Raw genomic sequence first — 15,845 nt, 5'->3', positions numbered from 1 at the left:
GGCCGCGGGCGTGGTTCCCGTCACTTCCGCACTACATTTCCCGTCGTGCCCCGCGGCCTCAGGACTCGCTTTCCCATCGTGCCCCTCGGCGCGGGCGGCGGCGGGGAGCGTGGTGGGCGGGGCGTGCGCCGCCACGTGACGCGGGGTATATAAGGGGCGGCGCTGCGCCCGCGGCCCCATTGTTGTCGGCGGTCGGCGGCGGGGCGGGCCCGGCCCCTGCGCGCGCCCCCGGGAGCCGCCCCCGCCCCGCCCGGCCCCGCCCCGGGACCCGGTGAGTGGGGGGGGGGGGAGGGGAGGGTCCGGTACCGGCGGGGGGGGGGGCGGCCGCTCCCTCCGCGTGCACCGGGGAATGCAGAGGAGGGGGGGGCCTCGGAGCCGGGGGAGCTGCAGGGGATGAGGGGGTGTCTATAGGGGATGAGGGGGTGTCTATAGGGGATGTGGGGCTATGGGGGTGTCTATAGGGGATGTGGAGCTATGGGGGATGAGGGGGTGTCTATAGGGAATGTGGGGCTATGGGGGATGAGGGGGTGTCTATAGGGGATGTGGAGCTATGGGGGATGAGGGGGTGTCTATAGGGGATGTGGGGCTATGGGGGATGAGGGGGTGTCTATAGGGGATGTGGAGCTATGGGGGATGAGGGGGTGTCTATAGGGGATGTGGAGCTATGGGGGATGAGGGGGTGTCTATAGGGGATGTGGAGCTATGGGGTTGAGGGGGTGTCTATAGGGGATGTGGAGCTATGGGGGATGACGGGGTGTCTATAGGGGATGTGGGGCCTAAAGGGGATGGGGGGAGCTTTGCATCTTGATCGGCTATAGGGAATGATGGAAGGCCCCAGAGCTGGAGGGGTTCTAGAGGGGCCTCTAGGGGATAGGGAGGCCTTTGCTGGCTGGGGGCTATAGGGGATGCAGGGGCCTGCAGGGCACGTGGGCCCGGCTTCCAAATGGAGAACCTGTGGGGCAGGCCTGACAGCTGGGGGGGGGGGGTGTTGGGGATGGTGCCCATAGAGGATGCGGGGGACCCTTTCAGCAGAGGCTCTCCCCTCCTCTGGGTTGTGGGGGCCTGTAAGGGTTGTGGGGCACCTATGGAGGACACGGGGTACCCCTTAAGCTGCTTTGTTCTCTACCTGGGGACTGTAGAAGGTGGGGGGGATCTTTACATGTGGGGACACGGTGTAGGGGAGTTGGAGGGTTACATGGGTCCCCAAGGAGCCATGTAGTGGTAGGGCCCACCAGGGTGGTGGGAAGGAGCTGATGAGGATGATGATGATGATGATGATGATGATGATGGTGATGATGATGATGATGGTGATGATGGTGATGGGATGTGCTGGAGGAGGAGCCACCATTGTTGGGGTCCTGCTCTGATGTCCCCCCAAAGGTGGGGAGGGGTCGTTGGCTGCCCCCACTGCAGGTGCTGAGAGGGGAAGGGGGGTACTGGGGTGATGTTGTTGGGCCGTGGTGGGACCTCGAGCAGCCATGATGGAGGCTCTGCGGCCCAGCCCGCGCTGCAGAGGCCCTGAGGCTCCTCGGGGTCATCTCGGTAGGAGCCGGGCTCTGATGCTGACCACGCTCAGCCTCGGGAGAGCTGCTCCATCCAACAGCCCCGGCCGTGTCCTCCTGCCCTCCCCTTGCCCTCACGTGTTGGGAGCAGGGGAGGCCTGAGAGCAGCTCCAGAGCCTAAAGGGGCTGCAGGAGCCCTGGAGAGGGGCTTGGGACAAGGGCCTGTAGGGACAGGCCAAGGGGAATGGCTTGAACCTGCCAGAGGGGAGACTGAGCTGAGCTCTGGGGCAGAAGCTCTTCCCTGTGAGGGTGCTGAGGCGCTGGCACAGGGTGCCCAGAGAAGCTGTGGCTGCCCCATCCCTGGCAGTGCTCAAGGCCAGGTTGGACACAGGGGCTCGGAGCACCCTGCTCCAGTGGAAGGGGTCCGTGGAGCTGGATTGGAGCTGGAGGAGCTCTCAGGTCCCTCCCAACCCAAACCAGTCTGGGTTTCCATGATCAAGGTGTTCTGTGGAGCCTCCCTTATGACTCGATCCCGGTGACAGGCAAAGGGACCCAGTGGGTGTTTTGGGACCAGCCCTTTCCGTAGCCCCGCCAGACCCTCCTCAGGACTGGGAGCTGTCCCCACTGCAGCGGGCACCAAGGGGGGCTCGGGGACACCCCAGCTCTGTGGCTGCTGCTGCTGCACCGGGACCTGCACCCCTTCCCTCGCGCTGTCATCGGTAGCGGCACCAGCGGAGGGAGGCCAAAGCTGGTCCCTCACTGAAGGTCCAAGGCCTGACCCAGGCGGAGCTGGGATCTCCACTGTGCCCATGGCTGCAGCATCCTGAGAGCCGGCGGATCCACGGCTGCAGAGGAAAACCTCCGAGAAGCCCCAGCGCTGAACTCCTGGTGGTGGCCACGCAGCCTCCGTTCCATCCCCACCGGGGCGGGGGGAATAATCAGCCCCGTTTCTGGGCTCATCAACAGGAGCTTGTGCCCTAATTCCTGCCCTGGGATACGCCTGGATTTGTCGCGCACCGGCCGGGAACGGCGTGTGCCATTTTCCGCGGCTCCTGCTTTGATTCTGCAGCGATAGCAGACGTGAGCTTCCTTTTCCTTTATGTGCTTCCCTGTGCCTGGACCCTTCCCCCGAGGTGCTGCTCCCAGCCCAAAGCCCATCACGGTGGCCATCCCAGAGGAGGTGAGCTGCTTTCCTTGCTCTTTGCAGGAAGCGCATTGAGGGTTTGAATTCGGCTTCTCCGCAGGCTCCCGTTTGCCTTCCCTGGGAATAACGGCCTGAATCCCCCTGCGCTGGGCTCCGGGCTGGTGGTGGGAGCTGCTTTGCTGCTTGCTGGGAAGCACTGGAGGGGTTTTCTGCCGTGGGGCTCTGCAGTGATGCTGCCGTGTCATCCCGGCAGCGCTATTCCCGCTGCATCACGGGATGGAGCCGAGCTGGGGGGGCTCTGTGAGGAGAAGCCCCTTTTTGGGTGGGTTTCACCCAGGGATGAGCCGTTTTCCAGGGGGGAATCCAGGGAATTGCAGCCTGGCTCCTGCCTTTGCTCTCCGGTGTCGGCTTCCCAGGAGATGCTGAGCGCTGCAACAGAATAAAATGGGCTCCTCCGGTTATTCCTTGATGGGTTTTTTTCCTGGCTTTATCCTGTGTTCCGTGATCTGGTCCTTAATGCACCAGGATGGGGTCCGGCTGCTGCTGCTGCTGCTGCTTAGCCCAGGGGGGCTCTCCCTGTGTGGATCTGTTTCTTCCTGCTCTCATGCAGTTCCCACCCTCTCCTTCTCCGGCTGCTGGGATAATCCCACATCTCCATATTTGACCCCTCCGATACCTCCAAACCCCAGAGGCGTTGTCAGGATCCGCTTTTGCCTCTTGCTTTTGAGGGGAAGCTTATTTAAACCATTCCCCACCAAAAACTGGGGCTCCAGGGATGTGGTTAAAGCAGCTGGCAGAGAGGAGGGGATACAAGGAGGGAATTCTGAGCATCATCCAGGTTGCTTGGGCCTGGAGCGTGGTTTTTAGGGAGCCATCACAAGAGCCACGGGATGCCCAGAGGATCCCATGCAGGATGCTCAGGGGGTGATCACTGATCACTCTGAAGGGCTGGAGGTAAAGGAGTTCATCACTCTGGAATTGCTCTGTCAATGGAGGAGGAGCCCAGCAGCACATCCGACAGGGATCGAGGATCATTGGAGGCAATGCCGGAGGCGGAATGAGGCTCGTCAGCGGGTCCTGGACCACTGCAGATCCATGGGCATCAGCGAAGGAGCTTTGGGGACCACAGAGCAGACCTCATCCTGGGATGCTCCTGCCCTTCCTCCTCTCCTGGAAGCAGGAATCACAAACCATCCTGGGGATCATCAGCCTTGGATGAGCCTCACGCCTCGGGTTTTCCCAGTCCCACACTGGAGCCCCGTTGTGGACTGGCTCTGGGGCAGGAGGCTCTTTGACCACCAGAGTCCTGTCTCTTTCTTACCCCCCTCCCTGCTCCCAGAGGCAATTCCAGCAGCAGCTCTTTGCTTCCTCCCTCTTTAAGCCTTACATGAGGCAGCCCTGACCTGCAGAGCAGGTCTGAGGCCAGGGTGAGGGTCTCCTCTTCCCTCCAGCGGCTCCAGGACTTCTCCCTGCTCCATGCTGGGTCACTGGGAGGTGCTGGGCCCGGCTGCACCCTGTCCATTCCCAAAGCCAGAAACCACCAAAAGAAGGATGATTGGAGCTAATAAAGGAATTTAAGTGCCCTTTGCTGCACACAGGGGCAGCTGCTGCTGCGCTGGGGAGGAGGAGGAGGATGCTCACACGGGCAGGGAGTTTCTGCATTGGAGAAGTGAAATGAAATCTGATGGATCCATCCAGATGGATCCATCCCAATGGAGATGAGCTCCGTCCTGGTGGATCCATCCAGGGCTGGAGCCAGTCTCCATCCCCAGCCAGGTCGATGCTGTGGGTATTGTCCACCCCGGCACCATCCCTGGCTTTCCTCACAGGAAGCACCTGCGGGAGAGGGATTTGGGAGGATGTTTTGGAGCTTTGCTTTGGGAGGCAATGCAAGGAACTGCCGCTCTCCTTGGGGATCAGCTCCTTCCTAACCTAAGGCTGGTGAAGTTGGCTGGGCCCTGGGCTGAGCAGCACCCACAGGAACCCAGGCAGGGACCCTAGGGCTGCAGACGTGGGGCAGGTTTGGGGTGATGGAGGTGATGGACCAAGGGGAGGGCTGCAGCTGCAGCACCCGCACGTCTTTTGTGGGGCAGGAGGTGGTGACCAGGGGATGCAGAGCCTGTGTCCTGGTGCAGGCAGAGCCTCCCACTGCCCCTTCACCCCTGCATCGCCTCTGGGATCCCTGGGATCAGGCGGGTTCCGCAGGGAAGCCGCTGGTTCCGTTAGAAGCCGGTTTCTCCGTTGCCATGAGAACGGCGGTGGGAGAGGAGGGAGCAGGGAGAGGAGATGAGGCTGCGCCGCCCAGGGTGTCCCGGGGGGATTCCTGATCCAGCGGATCCCGGGTGGGCACAGGCGATGCCCTGGGCTCGGTTCAAAGGCAGAAGCTGCTGCTGGGGACCCAGGATTGTCGAGAGGGTGATGCCTGCCCATGGTCTGAATGAGGGCATGAGCAAACCTGCAGTCAGTGGCAGATGACACCAGATCGGGTGGGAAGCTCTGCAGGGGGATCTGGCCAGGCTGGATCCATGGCTGAGGGACCTGGGGGATTCAGTCTGGAGAGGAGAAGGCTCAGAGGGGGCCTGATCACTGCCTACAAGTGCCTGCCAGGAGGATGGAGCCAGGAGGGGCTGGGCTCTGCTCCCAAGGACCAAGGGATGGGACAAGAGGGAATGGCCTCAAGCTGCCCCAGGGCAGGTTTAGATGGAGCTGAGGAACAATTCCTGCCCCAGAGGGTGCTCAGGCATTGGAACAGGCTGCCCAGGGCAGGGCTGCAGTCACCGTCCATGCAAGTGCTCACAGCCCGTGGAGATGAGGCCTCAGTGCCATGGGGCAGCGGTGGCCTTGGCAGAGCTGGGAATGGTTGGACTGGATGAGCCTGAAGACCTTTTGCATCCGGGTGGATTCCATGGCTATGACATAGAGGGACACTCACTGATCTTCCCACTGGAGCATCATCTCAAATACTCCTCACCCAAGCTGGAGCCCAGCACTTCCCAGGATCCACGGACAAGCTGCCTTGTTTGGAGCACATCAGCATTGACAAGGGGGCAGGGAAATACCAGAGGCTCTCACAGCAGGATCCTCCAGCAGCTCATTCCCTTCCTACATGGAGACCTGAGAGCAGCTCCAGTGCCTGAAGGGGCTGCAGGAAACCTGGAGAGGGGCTTGGGACAAGGGATGCAGGGACAGGCCAAGGGGAATGGCTTGAACCTGCCAGAGGAGAGACTGAGATGAGCTCTTAGGCAGAAGCTCTTCCCTGGGAGGGTGCTGAGGCGCTGGCACAGGGTGCCCAGAGAAGCTGTGGCTGCCCCATCCCTGGCAGTGCTCAAGGCCAAGTTGGACACAGGGGCTCAGAGCACCCTGCTCCAGTGGAAGGGGTCCCTGCCCACGGCAGGGGTTGGAGCTGGAGGAGCTTTAGGGTCCCTTCCAGCTGCAGACCAGACACGGGGGTGATGGGTTCCCCTTGGGGAGCTGCAGGAATGCAGCAGGGTTCAGGGGCATTGTCAGGGAGGGACGGGAGAAGCTGCTCTCGGGAGCCCCGTGAACCTCTCCTGGTCATCCCAAGTGCTGTTGGCCTGTCCCAAACGCCGCGGTCGCTTCTTGCCTTCTCCACAGAGACCCCCGCGGGCTGCGGGCAGGGGCTGGCGCCGCGGAGCTGCTGGCGAAACGCCGGTGCCACCGCTGCCCACCGGCTCCCATGCGAGCCCCGGCCAAATGGACGCGATCCCGAGCGCCGGCATCAAGAGGAAGTTCGAGGATGCGGACGCGGGCTCGGCGGGATCCAACTCGGACGACGAAATCTCCAACAGCGACAGCGCCGACAGCTGCGACAGCGTCAACCCCTCCAGCTCCAGCGGCTTCCGACGTGAGTGGCCGGCGCCGCGCTGCGCTCGGGGCCGGCTCTGCCCTTCCCCTCTGCCTCCCTCATAACCCATCTGGTGATGCGCAGGGGTGGGAGGGTGCGGGACACCCGGCCTTGGGCACTTCCCAGTGTCAGCCCCATTCCTGAGGTCCAGGCTCCATCGTGGAGCTTTCCTATCCCAGGATTCGCCCTGCCGGAGCATCCCACTGCCTGCATGGGCGCTGGTGCTGTGGGGCCATGGGGGGTGCTGGCATTGCCCTCGCTGGCACCAGAGCTCATTGCTCAGCCCCATCCTGGGAACCCAGCGGGGTGCAAGGTCTGGGAGGAGGGGGGAGTTCTCTTTGCTCCTGTGACCCCCCTGCGGTGCCTCCCCCCCCGCAGCCACGTCCATCCTGAAGCGGCAGAAGCAGCTGGGCAGGAAGAACGTGCGCTTCGACCAGGTCACCGTGTACTACTTCGCGCGGCGCCAGGGCTTCACCAGCGTCCCCAGCCAGGGCGGCAGCTCCCTGGGCATGGCCCCGCGCCACAACTCCGTGCGCAGCTACACCCTGTGCGAGTTCGCGCAGGAGCAGGAGGTGAACCACCGCGAGATCCTGCGCGAGCACCTCAAGGAGGAGAAGCTCCACGCCAAGAAGATGAAGGTACCAGAGGGGGCCCCGGGTCCAGGCGGGGTAGGGGGGGGATCACCCCTATGGGTCTTTTCCCTCTCCTGTGTCCATGGGTGCTCAGTCCGGGAGCAGGCAGCAGCAGGCTCTGGGTGGCTTTGCCTGTTCTCCAGCCCATCCTTGGGCTGGGACTATGCCCTGGAGCCTTGCTCAGGGGCTGGGTCTGCTCTGCAGGGCCCATGCTGGGGCTCTCACTGCCCGGACACCCACCTCCCTCTTCCACTGCTCCTCGGGAGGCCATGGACGTGTCCATGTGCCAGCTCCCAAAGGGCTGGGACACCTGTGAGCCAGGCTTTGGGGGTGTTTGAGTCAAAGGCACGATGCAGGATCCAGCTCTGGCCCCTCAAGTCTTATTTTCCCAGGGGTCACTCTTGTGGCATCCCGGTGTTTTCAGCAGCAGGGACCTCTTGTTATCCCATTGCTCACAGGGCACAGCCCAGGGGGGCTGGAAAAGGGATTCCCTGCTTGGAATTCTCTTTTTCTTTCATGTTTCCTTGCTCCCTTCTCCCATGAGCTGGGGCGGGGGGGGGTCCGGAGGGGAGCGGGATGCGGGAATCCCAGCCTCTGCCCTGCCACCCGCAGCTCACCAAGAACGGGACCGTGGAGTCGGAGGAGGCGGACGGGCTCACGCTGGAGGACGTCTCGGACGATGACATCGACGTGGAGAACGTGGAGGTGGACGATTACTTCTTCCTGCAGCCGCTGCCCACCAAGCGGCGCCGGGCGCTGCTGCGCGCCTCCGGCGTGCACCGCATCGACGCCGAGGAGAAGCAGGAGCTGCGGGCGATCCGGCTCTCCCGGGAGGAGTGCGGCTGCGACTGCCGCCTCTACTGCGACCCCGAGGCCTGCGCCTGCAGCCAGGCCGGGATCAAGTGCCAGGTGAGCTGGGGGTGCAGGTGGGAGCTCGGGAAGGTCTATGAGGGTGGTGGGACACGGGAGGGGTTGAAGGGAGAAGCTGTGGCTGCCCCATCCCTGGCACTGTTGGACACAGGGGCTTGGAGCACCCTGCTCCAGTGGACGGTGTCCGTGCCCGTGGCAGGGGGTTGGAACTGGAGGAGCTTTAAGGTCCCCTCCCAACCCAACCCATTCCATGGTTGTGTGATCCTGGCGCTGCCACGTCTCCATCCCCCTGCCAGGTGGATCGCATGTCCTTCCCCTGCGGCTGCTCCCGGGACGGCTGCGGCAACATGGCCGGGCGCATCGAATTCAACCCCATCCGCGTGCGGACTCACTACCTCCACACCATCATGAAGCTGGAGCTGGAGAACAAGCGCCAGGGCGGGCGGCCCCCGGTGCCCGAGGAGGCCGCATCCGGCGCCGCTCACGGCTGCGGCAGCGCGTGGCCGGGGCCGCAGCCCGGCGAGACCCAGGACTTCCAGGAGTTCATGGCAGAGAACGAGTCGGCCGTGATGCACCTGCAGACGGCCGAGGAGCTGGAGAGGCTGAAGGCTGAGGAAGACTCCAGCAGCGGCGCCGGCGTCGAGAGCTTGGGCGTCTGCATCCTGGAGGAGCCGCTGGCCGTGCCGCAGGGGCTCTGCCCGGCTCTGGCCGCTCCCATCCTCATCCAAGCCCAGTTACCTCCGGGCTCATCCGTCCTCTGCTTCGCCGAGGGCTCGGAGCCAGCAGCCGCGGGCGAGCAGCCCTACTTGAACGATGGCTCCGTGCTCTACTACCCGGTGGAGCCGAGGCCGGGCTCCAGGGGCGATGGTGCCCCCCCAGAGCCCCCAGCACCGTCCTGCGTGGCCGAGAAGGAGCTCAGCGTCCTGCCCGGGGCCGGGGCTGCTCCCAGCCGAGCCGCCAGCAAGGGGGAAGCAGCCAAACCCCCTCCGTCCCCACCCGGGGCTGCAGCATCCGCCGGGGGGAGCTCGGTGCCAGCGGAGCCGGTGCTGGAGCCGGTGCTGCCGCTGTGAGCGAGGCCCCCCCTCGGTGCTCCGTTATTTATTGACAATAAGATTTTATGGACCAGCAGCGGCCACTGGTGGTTATTTACCGGGTGCTGGCGGGGGGGGGCGGGCATCGTCCCGAGGATCTGAACCCATCCCATTGCCTGGCACAGGCCGGTGGCCGCTTGGGTGCTGGACCTGGAGCCTCCCTCTTCCCAGGGCAGCTCCCTCCCGTCCTGTTCCACCTGCAGGAGAGCTCTTCCCTGGGGGGGTAACTTCAAACCCCCATTTTCCCCTCTGCTTCCATCCCTTCAATGGATGCTCACCAGCCCCCTTCGGCCACCCAGCACCTCCCTTGGATGTTCCCCCTTCCCTGGGGCCAGTGCTGGGCTCAGGATGGACTGGAAGGACCCGGAGCCAGCAGGGGGTTCCTTGCACATCTCCTCTCTGTTGTCCCGGCCCTTTCTGGTTAAGCAAATCCCATCTTTGTAAGGAGAGAACTGGGAATTGATGGGAGCCAAGAGCCCCTGATGCCCATGAGCTTCCTCTGCTGACGGGGTCAATCTGGCACAGCCCCGTGGCTGCTTCTCCTTGGGAAGCAAACCTGGGGCTCGATGCTCCCAAGGGGAACGTCCCAGCTGGAGAGCAGGGGAATTCCATGGGGGGATGAGGCTGGGGGTCAAAGTGCTTTGGTTGGTTGGGGGCTGCTGCGGTTGAAGGCTCCTGGTGCTCACCTGCCCCTGGGAACAGGGCCTTAACGGGGGTTTGGTGCTTGGGGAGCAGGTCCAAGCCCCTGGGCCCAGAAGGGGAAGGGAAGGGGCTGTTGGTTTCCACCCCAGGGGCTCCATGCCCGGCCTCAGCTCCCCAAGGCTCCACTGGGGAGGCTCAGAAGCCTGATCCCTTGGTGATCCCCATCCCCACATCCCATCCCAACAGGGACCTGCCCCAGAGCTGAGCTGTGCAACCAGAGCAGACGGTGACGCTTGAACGGCTCCAGGGCTTTATTTCCCCCTTCCTGGGTTGCTCCCCGTGGCCTCCAAGGGCCGGCACAATCCAGGACCCACCAGGATCGGATCCTGTTCCTGCTGCGCTCTCCCTGTTCCATGATTCTGGGCTTGTCCGAGCATCCCTCCCGGTCCCTGCTCCATTCGGCACCGGCTCAGACCCCACGAGCCCAGCCCCAACCTGGTGCTGCCGGAGCTGCGGTGCCTCGGCCCAGTTAAACCCAGTGCGGCTCCCCCCTCGCCCTGCTCCCCGCCCTGGTGGTGGCCGAGGTCCCGCTTCCCACTGGGAAGCCAACGCTTGGCCTCTGTTTTTCCTTCCCAGCCCTTTCTGCTCTCCCGGCGAACGCTGGATTTAAGGAGTGAAAATAAAGGGCTCCAAGTTGTGCAGTGCCTGGGGTTAAACCCATCCCAGGGAGCTCCTCTTGGGAACGGGGAGGGTCGGGGAATGGTCTTTGGCTTGGGGCTGCGTAGGGGTGGTTTGGTTCCTACCCCTCCTTTGCACCATTCCAAGTGCCCACGGTCCCCACGGCCACGGGAGCCCGGTGCAGGAGGCACCAGGGAGACGCTGGCACCGCCGGCTTGAGTAGGGCTTTAATCACGCACTTGGGCACTGGGTTGGGGTCACTCACAGGGGGGTGTTGGGGGGTTCTCATGCAGGGAGGGGGCCTTGAACCCCAGAAGGCAGCGGGGAGCTGCCTCAGAGCCCCCAAAGCCGCCTCTGCGCAGGAGGCAGCAGCACAAAGCACAGGAGCCCCTTTCGCCGCTGCTCCCGGGGCGCAGGGGCTTGGTCTTTGCTCCATCCCTCGGGGACCTTTCTGTGTCCCAGAGTGCTCGGAGCAGGGAAGGAGCTCGAGCAGGAGCCTCCGCACGAGGCTGAGCAGAACCCGCTGCTGGGAGACCCCAAGGGCAGGCCCATGGGCAGCTACTCCCCTCCTGGGCTTGAAGGGTCCCAGGCTGGGGCTGAGCCCCACAGCACGAAGGGGAAGAGCAGAGCCAGGGCAGGAGGGGGGAGCCGTGTCCTTACCCCATGGCAGCAGCTCGGGGCAGGGGGGGTTCAACCCCCAGGGTGGGTTTTGGGCAGCACCAGGCTGGGAAGCGGCAGGGCTGGGGGGAGGCCGCGGGCTCCCCCGTCACTCCTTGGGCCTGACGTAGTTGAGGGACAGCAGGACCATGCTGTGGGCCAGGAGCGAGGCTTCGGAGGCTGAAACAGGAACACGAGCGGGGTCAGAGCCATGGAACCATGGAACGGGTTGGGGTGGGAGGGACCTTCAAAGCACCTCGAGTCCAACCCCCTGCGATGAGCAGGGACGACATCAACTGGACCAGAGCTGCCCAACCCCTCCGACCACGCTCATCCCGAGCTGCCAGTGCAGCACCAGAGGCTGCAGGGCCCCTCCTCACCCCCAGCCCTTCTGCTCTGCTCTGGGTCCCCCATTTCCCTCCCAGCCCCATTCTCTTTCCCCCAGGGCTGGAATCTGCCACCCTGAGGTCGCTGTGGGACAGAGGCAGCCACCCCTGGGCTGCTCCTTGGGGTATCCCACATGGGCACATCCATGGATAGAGCCAGCGCGTTCCTCCGTCCCCTCCTCCATGGGACAGCCCAGACTGGGATAAAGCCACTGCTCATCCCGGATCTCCCCCAGCAATGAGCCCAGGCCCCTGCCCAGCCCCACCAGGCAGGAGCCACCGTCACCTTCCAGCCTGCAGGAGAGCCCCAGCCACTGCTCCAGCCACGCTCTGCACGAGGCCACGTCCAGCGGAGTGGAGTGCAGGCCCCGGAGGTAACAGGCCTGGAGGGCACAGGAGGGGGCACTCAGCACCAGGGCCTGGGCTGGGGTGCAGGGGCTGGGAAGCTCCCCCAGCTCCAAGCCCTGGGGGGGTCCTCACCGCTCTGAGCTCCTCCTCGCGGAGCTGCCCCAGGCTCAGGCGCTGCAGGGCCCGGTCCAGCTGCCGGATCTCCAGCACATGGCTCCGCAGGCGATGCCGCAGGATGGGGGCCGGCAAGTGTGGGGTGAGGAACAGGACCCGGCTCAGGGCTTTCTGAGGAGGGAAAGGGGACGGAGCCCCCCCCCACAGCGGGCGTTGGACCCGTGCGGGCAGGACCTGGAGCCTCTCCCAGCCGTGACCCACATTTCAATCCCATTTGATCATCATCCCACACGGAATCCCCGTCCCGGCAGCGCCCGGGCCCGGTGGAGCAGAGGCCACCCTGCCGTGGGCTGCCCACGGGTGCTGGGTGTGAGTCTGGGTGTGGGATGGCTCAGAGGCCAACGGTGACCAAACAGCCTCGTCCCCGGGAATCCCGCGCGGGTTTGGGTTGAAGGGACCTCAAAGCTCATTTAGTTCCAACATTCCCAGTTCAATCCAGTTGCTCCAAGCATCCCAGTGTTTCCAGGGATGCAGCACCCAGCTTTGCATCCCCGCCTGGCCCGGGTTTAGGGCACAACCCCCAAGCCGAGGGGCACAAAAGCCCAACTCACCACATGGCAGAGCTGGAGCTGGTTCAGAGCCAGGCCAGGGCCCGAGAACGCCCCTCTCAGTGCGCAGAGCTCGGCCACGCGGGGCTGGGAGCCGCGCTGCACCTGCAGGAGCACAGAGCCCGGCGCCAGCACCTCCCCCGGTGTCCTCCCGGTGGCGGCACAGCCGCAGGGTGACAGCGGCCCGGGGATGCTGTACCTCGGAGCAGAGCTGCTGCAGGCGGGATTGGAGCTGCGGCTCAGGCAGGGATCGCGCTGCCCGTGCCAAGCTCTCCAGCACAGCCGGGTAGGAATCCCTGCGGATGGCGTCGTAGGTGGCCAGGAACTCAACCTGCTGCTGGGAGGTCCAGAAGTGACGGATCAGGAGCTGCCGTGGGAAGAAATACCTGGGGGAGGAGAGGAGAGAGGGATGCAGGGGGGGGAAATGAACGGGATGGGAGCTCCTTCAGAGGGGGAGCTCGGCACTCACAGTCCTGCAGGGTGGAAAAGAGCTTCGGTTCCAACCATGCCCAGCACTGCCATGGCCACCACTGCCCCATGGCACTGAGGCCTCGTCTCCACGGGGTGCGAACACTTGCAGGGATGGTGCCTGCAGCCCTGCCCTGGGCAGCCTGTTCCAATGCCTGAGCACCCTCTGGGGCAAGAACTGTTCTTCAGCTCCATCTAAACCTGCCCTGGTGCAGCTTGAGGCCGTTCCCTCTTGTCCCATCCCTTGGTCCTTGGGAGCAGAGCCCAGCCCCTCCTGGCTCCATCCTCCTGGCAGGCACTTGGAGGCAGCCATCAGGTCCCCCCTGAGCCTTCTCCTCTCCACCTGAACCCCCCAGGTCCCTCAGCCCTTCCCCATCACACTTGGGCTCCAGGCCCTGCACCAGCTCCATTCCCTTCTCTGGCCCTGCTCCAGCCCCTCAATGTCTCTCTTGCAGCGAGGGGCCCAGAGCTGAGCACAGGACTTGAGGTGCAGCCTCCCCAGTGCCCAGTGCAGGGGCACAATCCCTGCCCTGGCCCTGCTGCTGCCTCACTGGTGCTGAGCCAGGCCAGGATGCTGGGGGCTTCCTGGCTGCCTGGGCACAAGCTGCTCCTGCTCAGCTCCATCCATCCAGCTCCTTTCCCATGGGCAGTTTCCAGCCGCTCTTCCCAAGCCTGGAGCATTGCAGGGGGTTGTTGTGGCCCCAGTGCAGGACCCAGCACTTTGCCTTCTTGAACCTCATCCCATTGGCACAACCATGGAGCCAGCCAGGCCAGATCCCTCCGCAGAGCTTCCCACCCGACCTGGTGTTATCTATGACCTGACTGCGGGTTCGCTCCATCCCCTCATGCAGGTCAGTGACAAAGACACAAACCAGACTCGGCCCCAGCACCAAGCCCTGGGGAACATCCTATGGGACCAGCCCCAGCCTGGATTTAGCTCCATTCCCCAGCACCCAGCCAGGATTCCAGCCTGTGCTCCAGCAGCCGGTTCTCCAGGAGAACGCTGTGGGCAGTGGTGTCAGGAATGAATCAATGGGATCTGAGGAGGGAAACCAACATCCACAGACCCCGAGTGGGTCACGGGAGATCTGCTCCTCTGAAGGCTGCGGGGAGCTTAGGAAGGAGTGCTCTGGTGCTGGGATCGCTGCTGTGCCCGGCTGGAGCTGGGGCTCTCATCAGTGGACACAAGGGAGCAGGAATGGAAACTGCAGGGATTTAGAGGGATTTAGCTCCAGGATCAGGCCAGCTGGAAGGGAGAGGGACGCTGGAGACAGCGAGAGGTGGAGTGAGGGAGGGAGGTGTCTGGTTGGATTTATAGCTCCAAGAACCCCAGTTCCATGAAGTCTAGGATGGAGCCCAGAGGTCGGGGTCGTGGCCGTACTCACATGAGGATGATGACCAAGAAGTTGGCGAAGGGCGGGATGGCAATGATTCCAATGGGAACAGCCTTGATCAGGTCCCTCCGGAACTGCCTCCAAAAGAAGCGAGAATCAGGATCCCAGTCCTGGGCGCAGCTCCCGATCCCCGCCCTGAGAGTGGGGCCGAGCCGGTGGCGGTGCCGTACCTGCCGCAAGCGCTCCATGTCCCGGTACGGCAGCTGCTGCACGCTCAGCCTCTGTCGGGCCATTCGGGAGCGGATGTCTCGGATCTCTTTCACTTCCAAGAAGAGCGCTTGGATCCCTGGCGAAGCACGGAGCAGCCTCAGCCTCTGGCTCCCAGGAAAACCCCTCCAGCGGTGCGGGAGCACATCCTGCTGCCCCCCCAGCACCCACCTCTGGTGAACGTGGAGTGGAGCACATAGAACCGGGGGAACGTGCGCTCCAGGAACCTCTCGTACCTCCTGTTGATGCGCTTCGCCGTGGAGACCAGGGCGGCCAGGACGGACCTGGAGCCAGCCTTTGTGGAGAGGCAGCGCCCCGGGAGCCTGCAGCAAAGCACCCCGGGACTGATCCTGTCCCGCAGGAAAGGGCTCCGAGGGAAGCAGGGGCTGGCCTGGAGGTGGGCACTGGGCTGGGGGGTGGCCTGAAGCCCCCGGAAAAGGGTTGAGGTGCTGGGGGCCCCCCCTTACCCTGCACGGGCCCAGGCAGCCGCTTGTGACAGGGCTCGGGGCTGGGGGCAGCGGCCCAGGTGACTGCGGAGGGGGCCTGTGCGGGGCGCGGTGCGGGGGCTCCGTGTGGCACAGAGCGGGGCGGCGGCACGGCGAGGAGCGGGGAGCTGGGAACAGGGAGCCCGCGGGGTCTGCGGCCCGTCCGGGGAGCACGGAGGAGGCAAGGGCGGTAACGGCGCCGGGGTGCGGGCGCTGCGGCGGGAGCGGGCGGCCCGGGGTGGAGGGGGTGGCCCCGCTCACCTCAGCTCCCGCCGGGAGCGGCTGAGGCCTGCGGCGGGGCCGGGCCCGAGGCGCCAGAGCAACCCGCGGCAGCCGGCCATGGACAGCGCCATCTTGACGGGACACCGCCGGGACGAAGGTCACGCGGAAAGCTGGCCGCTGATTGGCTGACGGAGAAGCAGGGCGGCCAGTCATGTGACCAAAGGCGGAAGTGGCCTCTCGGGGCCGCAGCGGAGCGGGTTGGGCTGTGGTTGAGCTCTCTCCGCGTTACCGGTAACGGGGCCCGGCCCCGGCTCCCACCCTCACCGCCACCGGTTCTCCCTCTCCATCGCCGGTGCCAGCTCGGGGGCAGCGCCGGGCCCTGCCCACCCGCCCCGTTCCCGGCTGGGGAAGCGCTCCCGGACCCTCCCGCTGTCCCCGCTACAGCGGCACCGGGGATGGGGGTTAAACCCCGGGGGTCCCTGCTCTGCCCGGCTCCCCTGGCCCGCAGCGGGTCCAGGCCGGTCCGTCCGTC

At 64.7% G+C, this 15,845-nt stretch overlaps 2 protein-coding genes across 4 annotated transcripts; one reads left to right on the top strand and one right to left on the bottom strand.

The window, feature by feature from the left end:
• The first annotated feature begins 192 nt into the window (after nt 1-192).
• On the top strand, nt 193-9,141 carry CSRNP2 (cysteine and serine rich nuclear protein 2). 3 transcript variants are annotated; one of them, XM_062636047.1, is made up of 5 exons: nt 193-271; nt 6,262-6,511; nt 6,890-7,149; nt 7,756-8,052; nt 8,310-9,141. In XM_062636047.1, exons 2-5 carry the CDS (start codon nt 6,361-6,363, stop codon nt 9,081-9,083), a joined length of 1,482 nt encoding a protein of 493 aa, XP_062492031.1. In that variant the 5' UTR covers nt 193-271; nt 6,262-6,360; the 3' UTR covers nt 9,084-9,141. The 3 variants fall into 3 exon arrangements, with proteins under 3 accessions (XP_062492031.1, XP_062492030.1, XP_062492032.1); XM_062636046.1 differs by lacking the exon at nt 193-271 and adding an exon at nt 2,358-2,682; XM_062636048.1 differs by lacking the exon at nt 193-271 and having other exon boundaries at nt 6,151-6,511.
• A 1,495-nt stretch (nt 9,142-10,636) lies between these two features.
• LETMD1 (LETM1 domain containing 1) lies at nt 10,637-15,574 on the bottom strand. The gene is made up of 9 exons (XM_062636049.1): nt 15,353-15,574; nt 14,778-14,929; nt 14,570-14,685; nt 14,391-14,473; nt 12,737-12,923; nt 12,541-12,642; nt 11,948-12,100; nt 11,754-11,850; nt 10,637-11,261 (listed from the first exon to the last, which is right to left on the bottom strand). The coding sequence occupies exons 1-9, from the start codon at nt 15,442-15,444 to the stop codon at nt 11,191-11,193; spliced, it is 1,053 nt and encodes a 350-aa protein (XP_062492033.1). The 5' UTR covers nt 15,445-15,574; the 3' UTR covers nt 10,637-11,190.
• Between the last annotated feature and the right edge of the window lie 271 nt (nt 15,575-15,845).

The sequence above is a fragment of the Pezoporus occidentalis genome, unplaced genomic scaffold (genome assembly GCF_034315485.1).
Source record: "Pezoporus occidentalis ecotype Australia unplaced genomic scaffold, CSIRO_AGI_Poc_V1 ctg465, whole genome shotgun sequence".
NCBI classification, from domain to species: Eukaryota; Metazoa; Chordata; class Aves; order Psittaciformes; family Psittacidae; genus Pezoporus; species Pezoporus occidentalis.
The sequence above is the reverse complement of the archived record's forward strand: the minus strand, read 5'-3'. Positions and strand labels throughout refer to the sequence as shown.

Coding starts and splice junctions, on each gene's coding strand:
- CSRNP2 (XM_062636046.1), top strand. CDS start 2,602: ATGTGCTTCCCTGTGCCTGGACCCTTCCCCCGAGGTGCTGCTCCCAGC. Junction 7,150..7,755: donor TCCACGCCAAGAAGATGAAG/GTACCAGAGGGG, acceptor TGCCACCCGCAG/CTCACCAAGAACGGGACCGT. Junction 8,053..8,309: donor AGGCCGGGATCAAGTGCCAG/GTGAGCTGGGGG, acceptor TCCCCCTGCCAG/GTGGATCGCATGTCCTTCCC.
- LETMD1 (XM_062636049.1), bottom strand. CDS start 15,444: ATGGCGCTGTCCATGGCCGGCTGCCGCGGGTTGCTCTGGCGCCTCGGG. Junction 14,686..14,777: donor CCACTCCACGTTCACCAGAG/GTGGGTGCTGGG, acceptor GTGCTTCGCCAG/GGATCCAAGCGCTCTTCTTG. Junction 12,924..14,390: donor TTCTTGGTCATCATCCTCAT/GTGAGTACGGCC, acceptor CTCCTCCCCCAG/GTATTTCTTCCCACGGCAGC.